At 36.6% G+C, this 22556-nt stretch overlaps 3 protein-coding genes across 4 annotated transcripts in view; 2 read left to right on the top strand and 1 right to left on the bottom strand.

Annotated features, from left to right (window-relative positions):
- The window catches only part of LOC106172389 (centrosomal protein of 78 kDa), a 31277-nt gene extending 14423 nt beyond the window's left edge, over positions 1–16854 (top strand). For both annotated transcript variants that reach the window (XM_013553073.2, XM_087006180.1), the window contains exons 7-15: positions 9289–9463; positions 10630–10743; positions 12087–12151; positions 12819–12941; positions 13336–13457; positions 13768–13993; positions 14235–14312; positions 14499–14650; positions 14847–16854. In XM_013553073.2, coding sequence (XP_013408527.2) covers positions 9289–9463; positions 10630–10743; positions 12087–12151; positions 12819–12941; positions 13336–13457; positions 13768–13993; positions 14235–14312; positions 14499–14650; positions 14847–16077 — 2286 coding nt within the window. In that variant the 3' untranslated portion in view covers positions 16078–16854. The remainder of the gene's footprint in view (positions 1–9288; positions 9464–10629; positions 10744–12086; positions 12152–12818; positions 12942–13335; positions 13458–13767; positions 13994–14234; positions 14313–14498; positions 14651–14846) is intronic.
- On the bottom strand, positions 1923–8158 carry LOC106172392 (uncharacterized). The gene is made up of 2 exons (XM_013553075.2): positions 7605–8158; positions 1923–3598 (listed from the first exon to the last, which is right to left on the bottom strand). Exon 2 carries the CDS (start codon positions 3416–3418, stop codon positions 2477–2479), a length of 942 nt encoding a protein of 313 aa, XP_013408529.1. The 5' UTR covers positions 3419–3598; positions 7605–8158; the 3' UTR covers positions 1923–2476.
- A 1065-nt stretch (positions 16855–17919) lies between the features above and the next one.
- On the top strand, positions 17920–22517 carry LOC106172354 (uncharacterized). The gene is made up of 3 exons (XM_087006181.1): positions 17920–18270; positions 18481–18578; positions 19288–22517. The coding sequence occupies exons 2-3, from the start codon at positions 18500–18502 to the stop codon at positions 21075–21077; spliced, it is 1869 nt and encodes a 622-aa protein (XP_086862307.1). The 5' UTR covers positions 17920–18270; positions 18481–18499; the 3' UTR covers positions 21078–22517.
- Positions 22518–22556: the final 39 nt, after the last annotated feature.

Raw genomic sequence — 22556 nt, 5'->3', positions numbered from 1 at the left:
ATTGAAACTATCCTTCTGCATAGATTATTCCAACTCCGCAGGGACTCTCGCTAAATGTCATAGATTGACAGGTTAACACGCTTTCTTTTGTTTCCAACATGCTCATATAATCACCAGCTTTTCTGTATTCAACTCCGGAGGCAGTGTGTTAATCAACTAATCTGATTGCATTCAGTGAGAGTCCCTGCGGAGTTGGATTGATCTACGTATATTGATCATTTCATTGGGAATGAGCCCTATGCCACAAAAAACTGCATTGTGGGATATTTCAATTCTTAAAGGAACTCGCCCCATGGGTTACTGCTGGCCTTCATTTTAGTGTAAATTTCTGGTTTGTTACATTCTATTATACATTGTTAACACAAGGGAATGACTTATTTAAGTCCAAACTATCATATACCAGTTGTTTTTTGTTTGACTGAACCATCATTTTAAGGAGTAATCTCTTACATCCAGGAGAAATTAATATAGAAGCTACATGCCATTTGCTAGCTCATCCAGGAAAAAATCACCCATTATGATCCACGATACATAAAAGAAATGATATGAATCTCGGAAATTAACCTACTACTCATAGCTTTGTTGTCTTTCTGTTCACAGACATGGAAAAGTGTAAGCATGAGTGCACAAGATAAAGCACATTTTCCTGGTGAAAAAGATCAGGCATTTCTGTCCTATTTAAGGATGAGCATTTGCAATTGTTTATTGATGTGCAATGCTAGTTTTTAAGCAACAATCAGCAACTGTCTGAACCTACAATTAAACACACTGAGCCATAATAACTAATGGACAGATTTTAGTCAGAATAAGTGAGTCTCACAGCAATTTCTGCACAGTTTTGCATTCAAAAACATGATAGGCAGTGTCTGGTGACATTATGTAAAATTGGCAGCCCTTTTTTCAATTACGATTGCAAATGGCACAATGATGTGCGCTATTCCATTTATCATCTCAGTGATGATTGCCATTAAGGGCTAGTGGATACTGGTGACAGCTAGCAGTCCCTTGTTGGGAAGACACAAATTACGTGTCAAACACAAACCAAGCCCTCTGAGATTTCTGTCAATAATTTTGATTGCAGGACAATTAAACATTCATTGTGTTACCCAGAGAAAGTCTATTACTTTTGGTTGCTGCAATCTATAATATGGCTCAGCTCTTGGCACGTAACTCCATTTTGAAAATCAGCAGGAAAGCTGCCAGAGCTTTGTTTGCCTTTAAGTTCATGTTATTCAATGGAAAATATTGAGTACACTTTTAACAAGTCCAAAGTGACAACTTATATTCATAATACCTTTCTAAGTTAGTTTAATTTGGAAGGTAGAATTGATTTGAGCTTTAACATGTGTCAGGATCGCAATAGGTATTGTTTTTGCAATTGTCATATAAAAGGTATAAGAGAGAAGAGAGAAACATTGTTACTGCTTCACAGATAATTTGAAACTTTTCTCACACAAAATTAGTCTCACTTGATTTTCCTTTATCCAAAATGTTTCTTGGTATTGAGAGGGGTCACAATCAGTTCAACAATAACTATTCTTTTTCAGATAAAAGCAAAACATTTTCAGTCATTAAAATAAATAAATAAAAATAAATAAATAAATAAAAATAAAAAAAATTTAAAAAATTAAAAAAAAGATAAATAAATAAAAAAATACAAGAGTCTCATTTTTTTTATATATTCCTTGTAGGAAAAATTTCAGACAGTATTTTGCAGCATTTTCCATAGAAATATAATGCTGCAGAATTTTATTACCGTAATACTAGTAGTTGCTCTTGTGACAAAGGAAATGCTGCAGCTTAATTGATCCCCTCTTCCCCCCTCCCCATCCCCCTGCCCCCCCCCCCCCCCCCAAAAAAAAAAAAAAAAAATTACATGTGACTAACAGATTGTGCAACAGATCATTTAGGACACATAGGTGTGTGGATGATATAGTATATTTGTCTTTTATTTCTCATTTGTACATTGAAACAGTGCTTTGTCTAATTCTGTATTGACAGACATCCCTTAGCCCAATAAAATTCATTAAAATCAAGTTGTTCAATTTCATTACCAATTTACACAGATGAATGGAGTTAAATGTAATGAAGGTGATTTTCCTAAATGAATATAGATAAAGTGTAGGATAGTTATATTTAATTAGATTCAAATCCCCAGGCTAGCTAATAAGTAATACTTGATAGAAATTACTGTTTAAATAGCTCAGTACACAGTTTGGATAGGCAGGTAAACATTTGGAAAAACAAGGCTGTCATAAATGTTGATTGTAAAGTGAACTTTTGAAGACAACTATGGAAAATACCTCTGAAACATCTGTATGAATTACATGTTATCCATGTGCAATAAAACAAAAGTGTTTTTTATGAAAGCATGCAGCAGAGATAGTCTTCATGAATGAATGAGATACATAGGGAATTCTCCTAAAAACCCAATCAATTTTTCTTGGCTGGGCACATAATGAAAGATCAGCAAAGTCTATTCTCTGATTTCCCTGTACTTGAACTTGCTATCAAAAGAAATGCTCTTTTTAACACTCTTGGCCATAGCAATTCCTTTTTGCTTTGCGCTTCTGATTAAACTCTTTCCCAGTGGGGCTTTACCAGAACAAGCAAGAAGTGCGTCATCAGTGTTAAGGCAGTGAATTGTGTCGTAATCTTCATCACTTTCATCTCCAGAGTTAGGAGAGATGTGTTCATAAAGACGCCCATTATATGACTGACTTTTCTTAATGTTCAAGGAAGTGGTTGATGAGACACCGCTGGTGCTGGGGCCTGGGTCAAAGAGGCTGTTGACATTCATGTCTCTGCGAGTTCTGTGTGTAGAACCGTAGTGTGCAGAGGTGGGCATGGCCTGAGGAATCTCGGATGAAGGAGAAACTAAGGGGGTCTCATCTTCGTAGTCGCTTTCTTGAATGAATGATACAACTGAGTGAGGTTCGTCTACCTCTGTTTCTGTTTCATAGTCTGTATATTCTATGTCCGTAAGACTAGCATCGGTCATTTCATAAGAATTAACAGTATCACGTGAAGTGGATCTCTTTGATCTAGCTGATGAGAAAACAGAGTTTCTCTTGGTGCAGAATACTATGACACCAATTGTTGCAGCCAGTGTAAGAAAAACAAATATTCCAGATATTACAGCCACAAGTGAGAAAGAATATTCATATATCTCCTCTTGGTATTCCTCATTTAAAGCATTAGCCGTTGTTATTGTAGTGGGAGAACTTGTTGTTAAGGTGTAGTTCAGTCGAAGCCAAAATCTTATTAGTTCTGCCCTTCGCTCTCCTGGCCCTGTTTTGTTGAAAAGTTCCAAAATGGCTTTCTGAAGACGAGATTTTTGATGGCGAAGGATGACAGTGTCGTGCTGGTTTATCTGGTCCAGCCACCATTGATGACGCTGCAGTGTGTCCACCAACATGTTTTCACAACATCAAATATTGAGAGTCTCAGTTCTGTGTATTAAATGAACAACTTTTTCCTTTTAAAGGCAGTAAATAAGTTAAGATATTATTTCCTAAGAAGCTTTCAGAACTTTTCTTGTGAGATATATCACCATGCTGTGAAGCATTCAGCCTTCGATAGGATGCTGGTTCTGCTCCTGAAAACAAGATGTATAACTGTATTTATCTAGCCACCTACCAGTAACTGTCCACATCTGATTTGCAATAATGACAATATCATTTTGCTGTGCCCAGTAGGATAAGACCCATGTCATAACAGCACTAATACTAACAAGTCTGGTAATTATATTCTACATAAATAGCTATTTGCCATTATCGATTGGTGTGCAGTTTGGGGGATTCAATTTTTGACAGAGATTATTGGCAGAGGATACCATTTGTGGGTGAGCAGGTGCTCTGTTAGTGAATAGCATGGTGTTTCTGTTCACTTCTAGGGGGTAAATAAATAAACAATGCATATTTATTACTTTTTTGTCTTTGTTTTTATTTTTATGCTTTATTTTATTTCATTCTATTTTGACAATTTTCTTAATTTCTTTTCTATTTTTATAGCTGAAAGACAAGTACAAAAAAGCCTTGAATGTAAATGTTGTTATTTGTTACAAGGGTCATGTTTTTATTTACTTGCTTTTTAAAAGGTAATTTTTTTTGCTAGAAAGTATCAACCTTTGAAATCATTCAACATGTTTTTGGAAAAGGAGCAAGTGCTGGTTGAATCAGGTAGTCCATGGCCTATTGATTTATGTAAGCATTTTTCCTTGAAAATTTTATGAACATGGTCAAAGCTGTGGAACATCTCTCTTGAATTCAAGAGAACCATCAGTAGGGGCAGGTGTCTGGAAAAGCAGCTCCAAAGTATTGGTTGCAGAATTGGCCATTTTAATTTTTTTACTGTAATCAAAAAGTTTGTTCTCATTGGCAATGCTCTGATGGACAGTAGTTAGAATTAAAACATTACGGTCTTTGGTCTAGACAATGAGGCAGAAAGACTAATTTTACACACAGGCTTTGCCCCCAAGAGATTCCCTATGAAAATAGGGTGTCTCCAGAATTGTTGCTGCAGGAATTCATGAATTTTTCATGTTGGTTGAGTGCCATGATGATTGCCTTGGGTTTAGCCAACAGGAGAAGGCAAAGATAAGGGTAGAGTTGAAAGACGAGTAAGCATACATGTGGCAAATTCTTCTGACATGTGGATGAGTTTGGTTCTGCTCTTTTAAGGTGATTAAGGCACCACTGAGAATAAGAATTAAAAGGTGTGAAATTGTTAATTACTTAATAGGTCTGGGCATGTGATTTGTTGTCATCTTGGATCTAACTTTATATCTTTATGGATTGCTTGTGTTTGTATTATATCTTGTACTCTATTATATCTTATGTAATTAATGATACATACTAGTGCCCTTGCTTTGATGCAAAATGGTAATGGATATAAAATATGCTTTAAAGAAATGGTCTTAAAAAGGCAAATTTACTGGGTGTTTCTGTTTTTGCTGAGGATGCCAGGAAATTTGTAATTAGACCAAGTCCCTGTATCTAAGGTTACTTTGAAAATTAGTGAAATTACCGGATAAGACATTTTTGTCTACTTTTCATATATAAGGAAACACATGCCACAGTAGAATGATAAAGGTTTTGTGTAGAGGATGTGAACTAGATAGTAAAATTTGATTATGTATGAACATAATTTATACACATGCATAGTTCAGATGATTTTATGATTCACTGAACAGATTAATCATTCTTGATAGCAAGAATAATTTAATTTTTAAAAATTTCATCTGGTAGGAGTACATATTTCACAATAACTATGACCTAACTATATGTATTCAAAATACTAATATTTGTAAAAGTTTAAATTTGGGACATGTTGCTGGCTTCTAAAAATGTTTATTTTACATTTATTGTGAATTGACTGAATTTGGTTGCCTTGAAAAACTTGACTACATATTAGAATATCTTTGGGACCAATTTCTTTGCCACTGTATCAAACTCTAGAAGGTCCAGAATGTACTGTTCCCACAGATATTTGGATCGATCTATCTCCCTGGGGAGTCTCACTAAATTGCTATCAAATTAACTGGCTTAAACGTCTATCACGCCTAGTAAAACTGTAAGAGGGTAATTATCTTTACCCCTAGATGATTCAGTAGGCGTGACAGACATTTAAGCCTCTTGAGCTGATAGCAATTTAGCGTGAACCCTCAGGGAGTTAGGTCGATCCAGATGGATCGATCTAAGTATGGGAACCCAGTCTTTGTCAGAGCAGTTGGTTTCTTCTTTAGCTTTGTATGTGCAAAAAAGGGCTCATTTCCAATGAAACTACCATTCTACATTGATCGCTCCAACTCTGGGGGGACTATGGTGTTGAGTAGAATACAGAAAAGCTGGTAGATAAACAACTACGTTGGAAACCAGATGTTAGTCTGATCGCATTCACGAGAGTCCCCACCAAGTTGGAACATAAAATAATAGAACAATAGTTTCATTGGTAATAAGTCTTTAGTGTAGTAGGTACCTGTAGGTATAACTTTTTTCTAGTCATATCTGTTTAATTTCTTCATTTGAGAAACAGAAAATGGCTTCAGAGAAGCAAAACCATAGCAACAGAGTGAATATTATAGTAAACAGCAGAGCACTCCACTGTTGCTCTTTGATCAGAATCTTTGGCTTGATTTCACTTTCTTCTTGCTTTTAGAATCGAAAGCCTTTTGAAAAGAGGAAATAAGCAAGTGCAAAATGCAGTCTTCCATAAAGTAATCGAAATGGGAAATGTGTTTCTTTGTATCAATTGATTAGATTCCTTCAGTAATTTTTTCTTCTAACCATGTCTGGGTGATTTAATGTGAAAAGGGTCACTTTCTAGCTTTCTGATAATTTGGTCATCATTGGGAATCTGTTGGACTGTGTTGTTTAATTACACTGGTAATAGTATTTCTATCATTGTTTTTTAATCACTTGATTTATCACGGGGACATATAGAAATGCCATTTGTAGGTGTTAAAGATGATGACAAATTGATCCTATTTTATTCCCTCTTTTTTTTCATTGATTGCAAAACAGTAAAATAAATGCCAAGAAAATCATTTACACCTTTAGTGTCTACCCACTTATAAGAAGCATTTTATAAGCAAGCCAAACTCACCATTAAAGCCTTCCAGGCCAAAATTTTCCAGCCAAAAACTCATATTTAACAAATTTTCCCAGGGTAAATGGCATTTTTCTCCAACTTACCAACCTTTAATCTTTCTTTACTGATACTCACCATTATACTGTAATAATTTTGGAAAAAAGCAAAAGATCAAAACTCCTGCCAAAATACAAGTTTTCTAAAGTTAAAACACACCATTTATTCTATGATTCAACTTCATGAGACTCTTGCGCTATAACCTGCATTATTTTCAAACTGTGTCAAGATTGCTAACTGCCTAAGCTGGACTGGAGACGGTGGATATGATTTATATTGTGCAATATTGATTAAGGCCATTTATCTCCTGTATGTTTTTAAAGTTTAAATTGTCCTGGATAAGAAGCGATTCATGTACTTGCAATGTGTTCAAAGTCTTGGCTTGGGTTGTTTTTATTTGGAAAACACCATCATTTGGCAGTTATGCAACGATCCTTGCATTAAGTTGTTCATTGATTTGTTATAACACGTTATTAGAATCGGCATATTTAATTGCTTGTCCAATAATTTAAGTGCAGAATATCTTGAATTGGGTGCTTTTAAGAAAAGCATTTGCCTAAAGCATTTGTCTTTAGACAATTTCTACATATTCGTAATATTCTGTGAATGACTGTTTTCTATCATTCCTAAAAATGGTGAGATCCATTGCTAATTTTAAATCAGTCAGTACAGCTTTGAAGTTGCTTTTTCTGTTTGTCTCTAAGGTAATGTTAAAACTTGGCAGACAACAGGGAATAAAACCAACCTGGTTAGCTATTAAAATGTTCACAACCCAGTATTCCGTACCAGGTGCTGTTCAGAATTGTTTGTTGTAATCACTTAACACTGAGAAATGGCATTTTGCACTTCTTCCAGTTGTAACAACTTACAAGATTACAAGATAATGCAGAGGTATTTCTGTTCCCAAATTACACAAATATTTTACTTTGCCACTGGGATTTGTTCAACTTTCTTACCTTTGTGATATCCTAGCAGATGGCGTGCAGCAAGGTAATGAGATTAATCAATATAGCTGTGTAGAAAACTAGGGTGTTTACTGTGGAGGAATATCAGTAGGATTAATGCCTCTTCATCACCTCTCACCACTCAAAATGTGTGGCCTGCTGTGATAAAAAGCGTTTAAGCCATTAAGGAGAAACTGTCATCTGTTATGCTGCCTCCTCAATACCACACCAGGGACCAATGAGTGATCAATACGAAACAAGCTGATCATAAGTTCAAATTGAAGGAGTGAGTGATGGTGGGAAGTACGCTGTCGTACTTCGTCATTTCATCACCATCCAACCAACTGCTCTCATAGGCTGGGTCCTAACATTAATGCTCTTACCACACATATGTATCATGTTGCCATGGAAACTCATCTACGAAGGTTCCTCAATGTGTACCTGTAAGAGGAAAACCAGAAGCTGGCAAACTGGCAAAGCTCATGGTTGTGGAACATTAGTTTTAGCTTTTGGAAGTACTTCATTGCTTTTAATTCCATATCTGGTTTCCATAATCTTCTTCTCAAGTGCCCACACATCCTCTTTTTATGTTAAGTAAAATGTGGCTGAGCTCATGTTAGTCATGAGAAGGTTTGATTTTTTTTTTTTTTTAATTTTTTTTTGCAACTGTCTACAACTTATTGTGTTTGGCAAATGAAAAAAAAGAAATATTGTTTTATTTTTTAATTCCTTATACTCCTGCTGTGAAGTTCCTAGGTGTACTGTCTGTTTGTCATTTGGGAAATATTGCTCATATTCAGTGACAATTTTTTTATGTTGCTCAAGATATACTGCAACTTTGCTAAAGCTGAAGAAAGTGGAGCAAGTAAAAAACTCTGTTTGAGCATCAATAGCTCCTAAGTGCTGAAATATAATCTGTTTTCACATTGTGATTTATTTCATGATAAGATTCACTTTTTAACCTCTGAGAAAGGCTACGGTTTGATGAAAGGTGTAATTTATCCCTCCTTGATCACCCTGATGGAACTACATAGTACGTCAGATCAGAGTTCTCTGATATTTCCCCAGGGATGGTGGATTTGCTATAGCTAAATTTTGATCAAAGGTCTCAGCAATGAAGCTGCTGCGTTAATCAAAGAGAATATCGATGGAGACAAGGTCTATTATATCATTAAAGAAATTGTGACTGCAGATATTGAATTGTGTCACATCTTATGATTGTTGGTTAATGGCTTGGAAGATAACAAAATAGAGCATAGAGACCTCAGAATTGACATCCAGAGCATTCAGAAAGTAATTGAAGTTACTGGTCATGTAGTGAACAAATTTTATTATGGGACTTTTTCACTTTTTTTTTTTTTTTTGCGTATTTAGTTTTCATTTTATTTTGAGCTTATCTGCAGCCTGTAAGGATTTTGATAACTTGGCTTGTGAAGAGTTTGCATGGCTTTAACATCAGCTTCTTTTCATACAAGTAAATAAAAGATATCAAACTATTATTATGCCTTTTTTATTGAAATTTGGCATATCCATGCATTCTGGCTGTTTGGCTAGTAGAGACCAGTTTTCACTTAAATAATTATGAATTGTTTTTAGTGGTTTAATTCACCTTTTTCACAGCAAAATTTGTAGTTATAGGGTTTCATAATACCTCAAATCAAACCTAAGTTAAGGATAATTTGTTTTTTCTTCCTAGCACCAAGCCATGAAAAGACATAATGAAGCCTGGCAGGACAGTTTACGCTACCGACGCCCAGATTTGGACAAAATGGCAGGTTTGCGTCGAATCACAATGAACTGCAACCCCCTTGTTGGCGATGCAGGAGCATCGGCATTTGCTGAAGCATTAAAAGATGACTTGTGGCTTAAGGGTAAGACGGCAACTTAGATAGGAAAGTCATTATCTTATAACATGTATTGAAAGACTCACTGGAACCTTTTAGTCCCAACTGAAACCCGTAAGTCTAAGTATCAAACGACTTAAAAAAAGGCCAGTCTCTCGTTTATTTTGTGTGGGATTCCTATCCATTTTATTGATTTATACTTTTCTGATTTGTGCAGTTATTAGTTTGAAAGGCAAGGAGTGTCATTAGTGTGGATACCTCACCAATCCCCACTGGGAAAAGGCTTAAAGCTGACACCAGTTAAAGCTGACACTGCGTTGTTTATGTGCAGACCAAATGAAGTTTGAATAAGGAATTGCCTATATTTACGTGATTGAGTATAGATTTGATGAGGCCAAGTATCAGGTGACACCATTAGTGACAATACAATCTTGCCAAGTTTAATTTTTGATTTTGCATGTCATGCCCTTATCATTATTTTATTCATTCATTTAAGTTTTTTTTTTTTTTTGCTACAAGTGCATTCTTACAATAGCCATGACCTAACAATATTGTCTGTTGATACAGTAGTAAAACTACGATTGCTGAACATTGCCTCCAATGAGACTTCATGCAGTGCATTGCATTGGAGCACAATCTTTCATTTATGTCTCCTCCATCTCAGTGTACCACAAACTTTTATAGTCTCATTCATAGCAAGAAAGAAGGTAACAAGGAATATTGTTTGTTCGTGATTTGGCCAAACCAGGCCGCTTTTACCAAACTTTCATTTTGTGTGAATACTGTAACTGTTAAAGTAATGCATTGCTGGAGAATTGACCATGTCATGCTCGAGTTTTCTAGTGATTTTATAGAATGAATTGCATTTCATTTTAACAGTGAACAGATTCCATTTACAATGTATAAGTTAATGGCAGCTCGTGCACATTTGCATAATTGTAGAATTGTTAGGATGCAGCCATAAAGTAAATTTAGTTCACAGGTATTTCTTAAAAAAAAAAAGAAAAATAAAATGTGATTCTGTGTTGTCACATAGTTATTTATATTTTGAAAAATGTTATTTTGTATGGTTTCTGTTTATATATTTGAATATTCTTAAATTAATCCAGTATATAAATTTGAGATAAAGACACTACATAAATAAATATGAAACAAACGAAGAATTTTTTTTTTTTTTGTATTTTTTATTTTAGCCCTGGACATCCAGCAGTGTGGAGTGGGCAGTTCTGGAGGAAAAGCCTTACTGGACACACTGAAGTTCAACACCACCATTGTAGTTTTGGACATCAGAGCTAATCCCATGATTGGTATGCCAACCAACTTATTTTTTAGTGTTTCAGTGGTATTAATTGTTGTAATGTAGGCCAAATAGAAATGCTTTTAGCTAATGAGACTGAAAAATCATCACTGCATTTTTATCTTCTTTTTTAATCTGACAAAAAAATTAAACGTGATTGATTTTGTTTTAGATAATTGTCATGCTAAAAATACTGATATAATTAGCCCAGCAGTTTGGTATGGTTTCTCATGGGACTTTAAGTAACAGACCTATTTACTTTGCTATAAGATTAATCTATCAGCAGAGTGAGGGTGTGGCTAGTGATTTCCTTCAACTATTTATAAGAATGCAAGAGGGTAAACTTTTTAGCCGATCCCCTCACCTCTGTTAAAGGGATAATAACTCTTCGTATGAGATCTATTTTTCACAATAAAAACATTGTGAAATATAATATATTCTGTTTTACCACAAAAACGGCAGTTACGGTATAGCTATAATTCTGATATCTGAGCTTATCTTTAGACCACGTAACCTCCATTGATGGCTATACTCTGTCATAACCTCTTAAGAGATTATAACAAAAAAAAAAAAACTTTTTAGAAAAAAACCAGGGACTAACTTTAAATGTAAAAATGGATTCATTAACCATTGGTAAGTATGGGAAAATTGTTGTTTATTCCAGGAAAATTCATTTTTTGGCCAAAACGAAGAGTTATTATCCCTTTAAACATTAAACTGTTGATGTAGCAGTTGAAGGGAGCTGTTTTAGAACAAGATTATTTATACTGCTTAGCAAGTGTGAACAGATTATTAAATGCGGCAGTAATTGCCATTTTGATCCTTTTTGATATATTCTGCACTAGACTAATTGCCATATTGATGTTTGCAGTAAGTAACAGGTGTTAATTGGAGCAAATTCTGTATAAATAAAAGGATTTGTCAGTAAATCATCAGTAATTCCCAGTGGGGTAATGCTATCAAAGTTGTACTTGAATGAACTTTTGACAGTGATTGAATGAAGCTTTTCAATCTTTTAATGCTGTACAAGAAATGCATGCCCCATAAAAGAACACCCTTAGATTCATACTTTATTAGACATTTTCATGTTATTGTTCATGTACATATTAAGGCTTGCATGCACTACACAGAATGTTATATTTATTTTGCTCTTTTTGCATAGGTAATAGTATACTTTTTTGAGAAATTGTGTGGTTGGATCACTGAAAATTAGACAATTATTGCAATTATGATTTATAACTTTTGACATTGGAAAAAATGGATATTTTTAAGATAATGGTAGAAAACCTTTTTTAGAAACAGACAGTTTTTAGTATTGTGGTAGCTGTGAATGTATGTCTTTTTTCTCTTCAGATCGCAACACACTACAGAGTATTATGGAACACATCATGATAAACAGCAATGGGCAGGACACAGAGGTGCGTTTAACTCTCGAGCAGGGATCCCTTTACCTTCTCTCTTTTTCCTTGTAAAATGTTTAAATGTGTGTCTGTGTGCGTGGTGTGTGGGGGGGGGGGGGAATGCCATTTATCTCAACAAAAAATTAATCTGTTTGATAAACCCCATACTTGCATGAATTGTATATGTTTAAGAAATAAAATCATAGAAGTATTTTATTTATAAGATAAAATATTCATTCATTCAAAATGATAGTGAAAATGAAAGTGTGAAGATAAATAGAAAACAGGAAAGGTAACATTAATATAATTTGGAAATAAGAAATGGTGTTCAAGCTGATTAAAAATGGGAAATGAGGTTATGCAAGAGATTATTGATTTGTGGTAGATGTTGTTATAACTGTTGTTTGATCCCCATTGTTTTGGTTTCACCTGAAAATAATTTGGCATAACTGAAAAATTAGTGAACAAGCTGTAAATTTTATTTTTCTGGGAAAACTAGGTATCTGTTGTTTTTGTTGTTTTTGTCTTTCCCCTTTTTCATATGATTTACTTTATTTAGAGAAACTGGTTGTTATGTTAATTTGTGTTATATCATTTAGAAACTATTTGTAATATTGCTGTTTATTGATTTGAAAGCACTTTTATACTTGGCTACATATAAAGCATCAAATATCTCAACTTTTAGTACAAATGGATCAAGGCAGAAAGCCCTAAAGATCCCATGAAGATTACCTTTGGCAGAGTTCCTACTAGGAAAAGGAGAACCGTTACACTGAATGGCAGTATTGGCAAAAAAACAAGTATCAAGGTAAAGCAAAGGGTCACTCTGGTGGTCTGCCCAGAGATGGTCACTCTAACGGTCCATTCATATGATATTCTATGTGATGTGTGATGTGTATTCTATTCTATGTATTAACCTTGTGGCTTAAAATATTAATTTGGCTCCACTGAAATAAGTAAACTATTTTTTACTTTAACTTGGTAGGTGAACTTTTCCAGTAAGTTTATTATGTGCTGATGTCCTGTTATCAAAGTTTCAAGTTTTTAAACATCCTTATAAATTAAATATTTTGTTTTCTATTTTTAGTCTCAAGCAATTTTATGTTATCATTTTAAAATCTTTTTTTTTTAAATTTAATTATCTGCATCTAAAGCAATATTGGTTCCATTTATTTAATAAACCATCTGTATTTGTTATCTAGATTTCTCGAGACGCTGGAAGAAAAAGATCCAAGACCAGTCCTGGTATTAGTAGGGCCATGCAGCAGGTCCAACCCAAACCAGGTTTGCCATGGAGAACTGCTCTGAGGGCCTCCAGGTACAAGTAAGTATTGATGGAAACTGGAGGAAAAGATGCTCTGCATTTTGTACTGAAATGTTTACATGAGATGGGAAAATTGCATTTTTTGTTGTTGTTGTTGTAATCATCTCCTTGTGGAATATCATGCATGTAGTTTAATTACATCTGTTGAATAATTCATCATGTGCTAAGTCCAAAGTTCCTAAGTGGCTATTTCTGGTAGATACTACATACTGGGATATGAATATAATGATGATTGCAGTGGTTGCTCCCTCAGGTCTTTAGTAACCTGTCAGAAATCCCAGGATTTAATCTGTTATATTTGCATCATCAGAGGCTACCCTCCAGAACACACCCCTGGGAGGGCCAGTGTGCAGGAAAACATGGAGAATACCACGCCTCCTCTGACCCCTGCAGTCAGCCTCCACATGGAATCCAACAATAATGAGACCACTACCACCACCACAGACTATGATGATGATACAGTGTACCAGAATGCTACAGCTGAGAGAGATGTTGTACAGGGTGAAGTGAACCTGGGGGCAATCAAGGAGATAAAGGTAATAGAGAGGGTCACCCTGACTTTTAGATATTACTGGAAACTATCCTCTTTTATCAGTTACTGTAAACACCAGATGAGTAAAAAAAATATGGCTTACTTTCAAGTATTCTCAAAATTTGGGGTGCTTGCAGACTAACCAAGACTGCAGTGAAATCAGGTAGTTCTTTAGAGGTTAAGTTTGCATCAGAAATATAAGTATGAGCAGTGGATTAATATTATGTTCTTTGTTGTCTTATAAGATTGAGTTGGAGCAGTTAAGAAGACAGCTGGCTGAAGAGAAGCAAGCAAGATCCAAGGCTGAAAACAAGATGTTGGAGGTAGTAGACAATGTTTTCTGTTCATGGTTCCAATATTGCAGTTACCGACTACACATTTTTATCATCTGTAAAAGTTTTTTATATAGCCTGTTTTTTATTTTATTATTGTAATTTTTTTATATATGGTGCTGTTCTATGTAATTTAGCAAGAATATTTTTCTTATTACTTTCTTTTTGTATGTACAGCTAACTGTAGAAAATGGCCGTCTTCATCAAGAGATCAGCACCCTACGCGCACAGCTGGAGAGAAGTCCACTTGATGACGATAAAGTCCTGGAGAGTATAGAATCTTCCTTTAAACAGTTTCATTCCTTTTTAGACATGCTCAGGGAAGCAGGGTGAGAAAAACATTTTTGGTAAAGTAATATAATCACTTCTCTCAAATTAATAAACATTAAACATTAAACGCCAAATGAGTCAAATTCATTTGATTTGACATCTGAAATAAATATTGAGCTATATATTCAAATTGCATATACCGATCATTTAGCTACTGACTGACAGCTTACATTTTACTTTTTTCCTTTCTTACAGCCTAGGTCAGCTGATAACTGTGGCAGGATTGGACCAAAGTGCCATGCCATTTGGTAAACCTGCTGCACCAGGACACCAAGCACAGGAACCACCAGTGTCAACATCATACCCAAGACAGTACCATTCCCAGGGTGACCTACCTGTACCAAGGCGAAGATCCCAGTCTTCTGCTCCTCGTATGGGAACTGCTAGTGCTTCCCATGCTCATGTGGGTTCTGCCAGAGTCCCTGCTCTCCATACAGCAGTGGCGCCACCTTTCCAGCAGAGTGAATGGCAAGAGGAGAGTGGGGACTATGAGTCACCCCAACAGCCATTGTTATTACACACCCAGGCCAAGCATGATGCCAAGCCTGATGCAGACTACACAGAGGACAGGCATCATACAATACAACCCCGTGTTAGGCCAGACAACTACCAAGCCACACTAGATCCCACAATGCAGCACGGTGGTGACTATGAAATGAGCCAACCTCCTGTAAGGCTTCCTCCTCCACAGAGTGATGAGCTGTATCAGAGACTGTTACAAGATACCAGAACTGTATTGCCCCATGCAGCATCTAGGGGTGATGCCCCTCCTGCCCAGCCTGCTGTTATTTTAAGCAAGGGAGTAGAGTCTTCTGACATCAAGGGGCGAAATGAAGAACATCACCATGAAGACGGCATGCAGCCCCCTGCTATCAGAATAGATCCAGCGGAAACACAGCATAAACAGAAGCAAGGGCGTGGTGGTAAAAAGTTCAAAGAGCGGGGACATTCTGGGGAGTCTGATTCAGGTGCCTCTAATGGATCTGGACACAGTGGTTCTAAACATTCATCCAGACATTCACATCACAGTAAAAGTTCTTCCTCCCATAGGTCAACTACCATAGATGACCACTATGGTCAATCAGGGAGCTTGGGAGGGTCATCTGTTCAAGGTCATCCAAAGAGGGAGCCACCAGTGGGTGGAGGTGTGGACAAGAGGTTACAAGATGGGACCAATTCACGGGATGCCTCACCAGTGCCCAGTTCACCAGAGGCTTCACCGATGAAATCTCCTCCCTTCAGCTCTCCAGATGTTTCTCCCGTGAAACATGTTGAGGCCAGTGACCTTTCCAGTATCTCTGAGGAACACAGCAAGTACAGTGAAAAGTTTGAGAGATCTGAAGTAAGCGAGGTGGAGGAAGACATTAGGGAGGATATCAGAATGTCTCCTCCTCCACAACCCCCAGAAAGTGATGAGGAGTTTTAGAAAAATAACATTTAGGGCTAAATTTAAGTACAGAGTGACCCCGAGTTGCAAACATTTGAGTTAAATATTATCAAAGATGTCTGCCATGTAACTCACTATTCCTCTTTACCCAATCCGGTCCTCTAGCAGGGCCACCTTTTCAAGATAAGAGAATAGACTTTAAAAAAAACATGGTAACACAATTGTAACGTACAAACGTCCAGTTTGTGAACTGTAAAATGCTGACTTTGGTTTGCAACCTCTCATAATGTAACCTCTTTGTAACTTGGGGTCACTGCATTTCCTGAATATTTCTATATATTGTGTTGGATGTGTTGGATTTTCCCTTGTTTGTCTTTAAAAGTGAAGAAAGTCTCATATTGTTTTTAAATTATTATTTCATCATAACTTGGTGTAAAAATGCCAAATGACTGACTTAGTTTTAAATGTCATGTTCCAACGTGTTCATACTGTTACTGCCAATGAACATTCTGCCAATACCATTTAGTGCATTAAGAATTGAGAATTGCTCTTACTATATCATTCTGGGACCTTGTTATGCATGAAATAGATAAGTAGATAAATAAAAGGAAAGAAAAAAAGATCCTTAAACAGTCTAACTAATATGGCTTTAAACCTTAGAAGAAATGCATTTTACAAAAAAATCGTCAAAGGTGTTCACCTTTTTGGTAAACTCTGCACAAATGAGAAGCTTAAAAGAAGAAATGATATGTAGTCACCCTATTTACATTGGATATATACAGCATTGCACAGGCTTTGTTTTCATTCATTTGGGGGGGGGGGGGGGGGAACCGAGTCTATTTATAGGGTGTCTTATTTTATGCAAGATTGAGAAAAATCTATTGTTTTAAGTGCAGAATGAACTTCAAGTGTATTGAGTAGCTGCAAGAATATAGATTTTATTAAGAATCCTAACCTGGTATCCACTTATATTGCATTTGATTATTGAAAGATCTTCAATACTGAAGGCTTAGACATTATTTTTTGGAATTTGCAATATTTTAATTTTTATTTATTGTAATATGGTGTCCTTGGGTCACCAGCTTCACAGGGTATTATAGTTGACATATAGATAAAAAGTAGCACTATTAGTTATATAAAGTGTACCTGAACAGGTGTAGTGTAAGCTTTTTATGTACAGACACAGATGTGTCTGTACATATTGCCATCACCTGCGTCTGTCGTCGCCGTCGTCGCCGATGGTGATGCCGATGCCGATGCCGTGCACTTTCCTTGTAAACACGATAAGTGGAACACAGTTTTATTTTTTGCTTTTATATTTACAGAGCTGATGAATATTCATAAAACGCAGGTCAAGTTCGAAAATCAGCATGATCGGGCCATTATAGTAGAAGTTATGCTGTTTTTTTCACTTTTCAGCATATATACAACCCTGTAAACACATTTTAAGGAAAACCGTTAGGCCTGTTGTCATGAAACTCACAGGAGTAATCAATCTTACTAAAACGCAGGACAAGTTTGAAAATTGGCATGATTGGGCCACTATTTTAGTAGTTATGCTGATTTTTTCATTTTTCAGCATATATGCAACACTGTAAACACAATATAAGAAAAACAGATAGGCCAATTGTCATTAAACTCACAGGAGTGGTCAATCTTACTAAAACGCAGGTTGAGTTCGAAAATCAGCATAATCAGGCCATTATTTTAGAAGTTATGCTGTTTTTTCACATTTTTTTCTATTACTTTTTAAAATGCTTCATTCACTGTAAAGCAGATGTTTAGTGTAAATAAGTACTCTTTGCTCAGAAGAACAGCTCTTCTGGTGTAATTATTTGTTGATGTGCCTGTTAAGTATAAATGTGATTTATTGTGCAAATAAAAAAAACAACATACTTATTTGTTTTTGGTTTATTTTGAGTTACCTTGGAATTCTATAATGATCATTCATGTAATGATTTACAATTTATGCTGCTCAGATATATTTCCTCCATGCTCTTTCGAAAACACAGCATTTTTTTCTCTGAAATTTATCATCCAGATAATTTTGAAGTAGCAGATTCCTACAGTCCAGAGTTGTTTGATAAAATATTTGTTTAGCCCACTTTAGTGAGACAGTCTGTAGCTTTTGCAGATATCATTGTTTGCAGAATGAGGGTGGAGAGATGATAAGACAAGTAATGTATTTCAGGGCTCCTGAGATGTGTGAAGAAGGTGACTTGCCCACTTGAGGTGTGGTGTGTTAATCTGTTCAGCCATTTTATTCTACTGTGGAAAGAGGCATTGCAATAAGCACTTGTTGTTATCATTTTTTCGGGAACAGTTCCATTTTTGAAGTGTTTCCTGTAGAACAACATCTTGAAAGTGAGCACTGTGAGCTGGAGGAACTGCTGTAATCATTTTAAAAAATAGAAATTGGGTTATAATATTTTTATTGTCCAGGATTGCTAGATTTAGCAGCATGGGTGATACCAGTACGGTTACTGGGGAGACCACAATTGTGACTACAATGAGAGCCACCACAGAAAACAGCACTGCAGGTACTGTGTTAACGAATAGCTGCCCTATTTGCCTTATGTTGCAGGCCCGTAGCCAGCAATTTCAGAGGGGGAGTTCGTTTTCTGAAGAGGTGGACCTTTTACCATAAAATCCTCAAGTACATAGATCAGATTTTACCCAGAGTGGACCTTTTCCCAGCAAAAACGGTGGTTCTTTCGAACCCCCTGAACCCCCCTGGCTACGGGCCTGTGTTGACTTCTATTTGCACAGATATTCTCACTAGTTCAGATAGTCGAATCAATTGCTAGGTCAATCTGTCATCTTGTGATGTGTTATTACCAAAGTCGAAAGTATCGTCAAGCTGGATAAGTTGTCCAGTTGAAATGTGAGCTTGACTTTGGTCTGCTGGAAAAGCAGAAGTTTTGCTCTTTTTCTGTATTTGTTAATATAATGAAATGAATAGTTTTGTTCATCTCTGTTTTTAAACTCAGGATAGATCAAATACATTTTGGATTTTGCTACTGAATATCAAGCAGTACACATTTTCTGTTATTTGTTACAGTTTTGATGTCTGTTGCATAAACTGCTCATTTATAATGCAGTGTATGCAGGCACAAAGGGTTTTTAGTGCTTAAGCATTGGATAGATTGTTGTGGCCATATTGTACGTGGTTGTTCATTGCCCCTCTACTTTTGGTTTCAAAAGAAGTAAGTCAAAAATCTGGAAATTATTATTTTTGAATTATTTCAGGTTTAACTACATCCAAAACTGAAGAATGGTATGAAACTGGAGCCTTCAAAGCAAGTGTAATTGGGGGAACCCTTGTCCTCATTGCCATCATCATAATTTTGGTGACTGTTTACATAATGCGAAAGAAGAAAAATGGAAATGAAAAAGATGGAAACGATACCTCTTCTATCACCCCAGATAACCTACACATGTCAGAAGATGGCACAGGGAGAAGGCTATCAAATTATCAGAACTATGGATATGCGTCTGATGAAGATGACAACAACAGTGGTGACTGGACAGGAATGTCACCCAATCGCCTACCACGACATCCATGGGAGACCCAAATTCCTGACACCATCCATCCTCATTCTCAAAAAGATCGTGGACATCTGCAAGGATTACATGGGGACAACAATCACCGCAGTCAACCCAGAGACATTTTCTACACCTCTCCTAATGAAAGATTTGAAAATGATAGAAACAGAAATTTTGGCTACAATAAACAACCAATGAGAGGTTCACAGGGTGAAGAACATTTCCAAGGCAGAGATCGAAATTCTCCTCCCCTTTCCTCGAGTCCTCGCCCAGACTTCTCCCACCATAACTACATGGGGGAAGTGGTTCCTCAGAAGAGGTTTTCCTATTTGGAAGAAGGCTCACCCATGCCTTCCCCACATACCCATAGAAGATCAGTCCTCGAACGTACCCCGTCTAAAAGAGATCAGAGCTATGGGATTTCTCCACCAAAGAGAAGCTCCTATGGGCATGATCCCATGCTGCATCAAAGTCCGCCAAGGCACGAATTTGGCTATGATATGCCCCCTCAAAAACGGGGCCATCATCCTGCTGATCACCACCCACCAATGAATTATATACCAGAAGAAGGAGCAAGAGAGCATGGGGGTCAGTCTCATACAGGTCGTTCACCCCCTTCCAAAAAAGAAACCATGTATCCTGAATCACCAGACTACCCAAGTTATGGACATGCTTATGACGATGATGCTGCTCGAATGCCCCATTCTAAAAGAGGATCTTCATACCTTGACCCTCCACATGTCAGAAGCCATGGATCTGCATTTGGCAGTGGGAATAACCATGCTTCCCATGATCACCACATGTCCTGGGATCAACCACATGACCTACGTGAACCATCAAGGGAAAGGTACTCTAGCAATAAGCTGGCTTCCCAATTTGGCGACTCTTCCCACCCTGGGCAAGTGCAGGACAGATACCCCGGTAATAAGCGGGCTTCCCACTTTGATGATTCTTCCCACCCTGGGCAAGTGCAGGACAGATACCCCAGTAATAAGCGGGCTTCCCACTTTGATGATTCTTCCCACCCTGGGCAAGTACAGGACAGATACCCTGGTAATAAGCGGGCTTCCCACTTTGATGATTCTTCCCACCCTGGGCAAGTGCAGGACAGATACCCCAGTAATAAGCGGGCTTCCCACTTTGATGATTCTTCCCACCCTGGGCAAGTACAGGACAGATACCCTGGTAATAAGCGGGCTTCCCACTTTGATGATTCTTCCCACCCTGGACAAGTTCAGGACATACACCCCAGTAATAAGCGGGCTTCCCACTTTGGCGAGTCTTCCCACCCTGGACAAGTTCAGGACAGGTATCCCAGTAATAAGCAGGCTTCAGCCTATGGTGACCCATCACACCCAGGCTACCATGATGAGTATCATTCTGGAAGGGATTTGCATCATGGTGGTGCATCTCCCCACCAGGAACTGGACTCTAATTGGCAATTTGGCCCTAATATGAATGGACACTGGAGTTCAGGGAAGGTCCTATACTAAGTAATTTTTTCCTTAGCTATGTGATACAAATTTATCTAATGCCTAGATAGAATAAAAATAAGAATTATTTTACTACATGGTCTTACTATGGGAGAAGTGTAGGTGACAGGGTGGAGCGGCAGGGGCGGATCCAGAGCCATTTACTGACAGTCTTCCAAATTTTCTTTGTTGATTCATCCTCCAATTCTGACCGTCTTCCAACAAGAAAAATTAGATACCCGTCAATGTAAACGTGAAAATCTGACCGTCTTCCGGAAGACCCAGAAGACGGCCTAAATCCGCCCCTGGGCGGGGGTGGGGGGGGTGGAGAAGACTCTGAAGCCAAATTCACAACAGCAGATTAACAGATTCGTGGATCAAATATGGCTGACCCACTTGAACGCTTGTTGCATAATCTACGTGGGGAATATTCAGCGTCTATTAGGGGATTATGTGGCAAGCTTTTAAGTGGGTTGCCATATTTGATCTTTAGACTAGGTAATTCACTGTTGTGAATGCATCCTAAGCCTTAAACATTATTGTTCTTGTAATGCTATAGTTATATCAAAAGTCAATTTGTTCATACATAATAAATGAATAGCTGATTTTCATAAAAGCAAAAAGTAAGCATCAACTGTAACAGTATCTACTTTGTTTCTTGTCAGAAATCTTAAGGAGCAGTGTTATGAACTTCAAAAGTAGAGAGGATATGTATAACTTTGTTCCATTTATAGGGAAGTTAGAAGTGGACTCGGAGAGTTTTCACTTTAAAATCACCACCAAAATATAACCATTGGCTCTGACCTATCAGGGAATGATATATTTCTTCAATAAATATTTGAATTAGGCTGTTAAAAAAAACGAAAGTAGAAACGAATAGGAAGCTTTCTTCCAAGAGATGATGTTTTGATTGTCATTAGACAGGTTTATTTCTGTTAATACCAAATTAAATGTTTTTCTCATTGGAGTAAAATCTTTCAACCCCTTTTTATATCAAGTGTCTGTAAAATTTCATCTTGTTTTTATTTAATTAATAATTTGTATTGATTGTCCCTTTTTTTATTTAACATAAATGAAAGCAAGATTGTTTTGAACCTCGGTTATGTTATTTAAAAATAATACACCATGGTTTCATCAAAAGTTGAAATTTGATTTGATCAACTTCCACGTGTTATGATATCTGAAAATATGCAATAAATTTGATGGATACTTTTTTCTCAATAATTAGACCAATAGTAGCAGTAGCCTTTTCTGTAAGTCAGATTTTACTAATATTTTGTTTCTATAGTCAATAAGCTAGTCTTAAAATGAAACATATCCATAATAACACATTCCAAGCAATGTTGAATTGATGCTGGGTTTTCCAAATATTTATATAAAAATTCTTCATATCCATTTTTTTAAATATGTACATCTTAATGTAACATGTCAACTTGATTTTATTAAAATTTATCAAACTTTTTTGAGTTGTTCTCTTCCCATCCATAAAATTAGAACCAA

This window comes from Lingula anatina, chromosome 2, assembly GCF_051362555.1.
Source record: "Lingula anatina isolate TDL-2025a chromosome 2, LinAna3.0, whole genome shotgun sequence".
Lineage (NCBI taxonomy): Eukaryota > Metazoa > Brachiopoda > Lingulata > Lingulida > Lingulidae > Lingula > Lingula anatina.
The sequence above is the reverse complement of the archived record's forward strand: the minus strand, read 5'-3'. Positions and strand labels throughout refer to the sequence as shown.

Excerpts from the sequence above, each read along its gene's own strand:
- LOC106172392 (XM_013553075.2), bottom strand. The coding sequence starts at position 3,418 with ATGTTGGTGGACACACTGCAGCGTCATCAATGGTGGCTGGACCAGATA.
- LOC106172354 (XM_087006181.1), top strand. The coding sequence starts at position 18,500 with ATGGGTGATACCAGTACGGTTACTGGGGAGACCACAATTGTGACTACA. Across the intron at positions 18,579-19,287 it reads CACAGAAAACAGCACTGCAG|GTTTAACTACATCCAAAACT; the intron begins GTACTGTGTTAA and ends GAATTATTTCAG.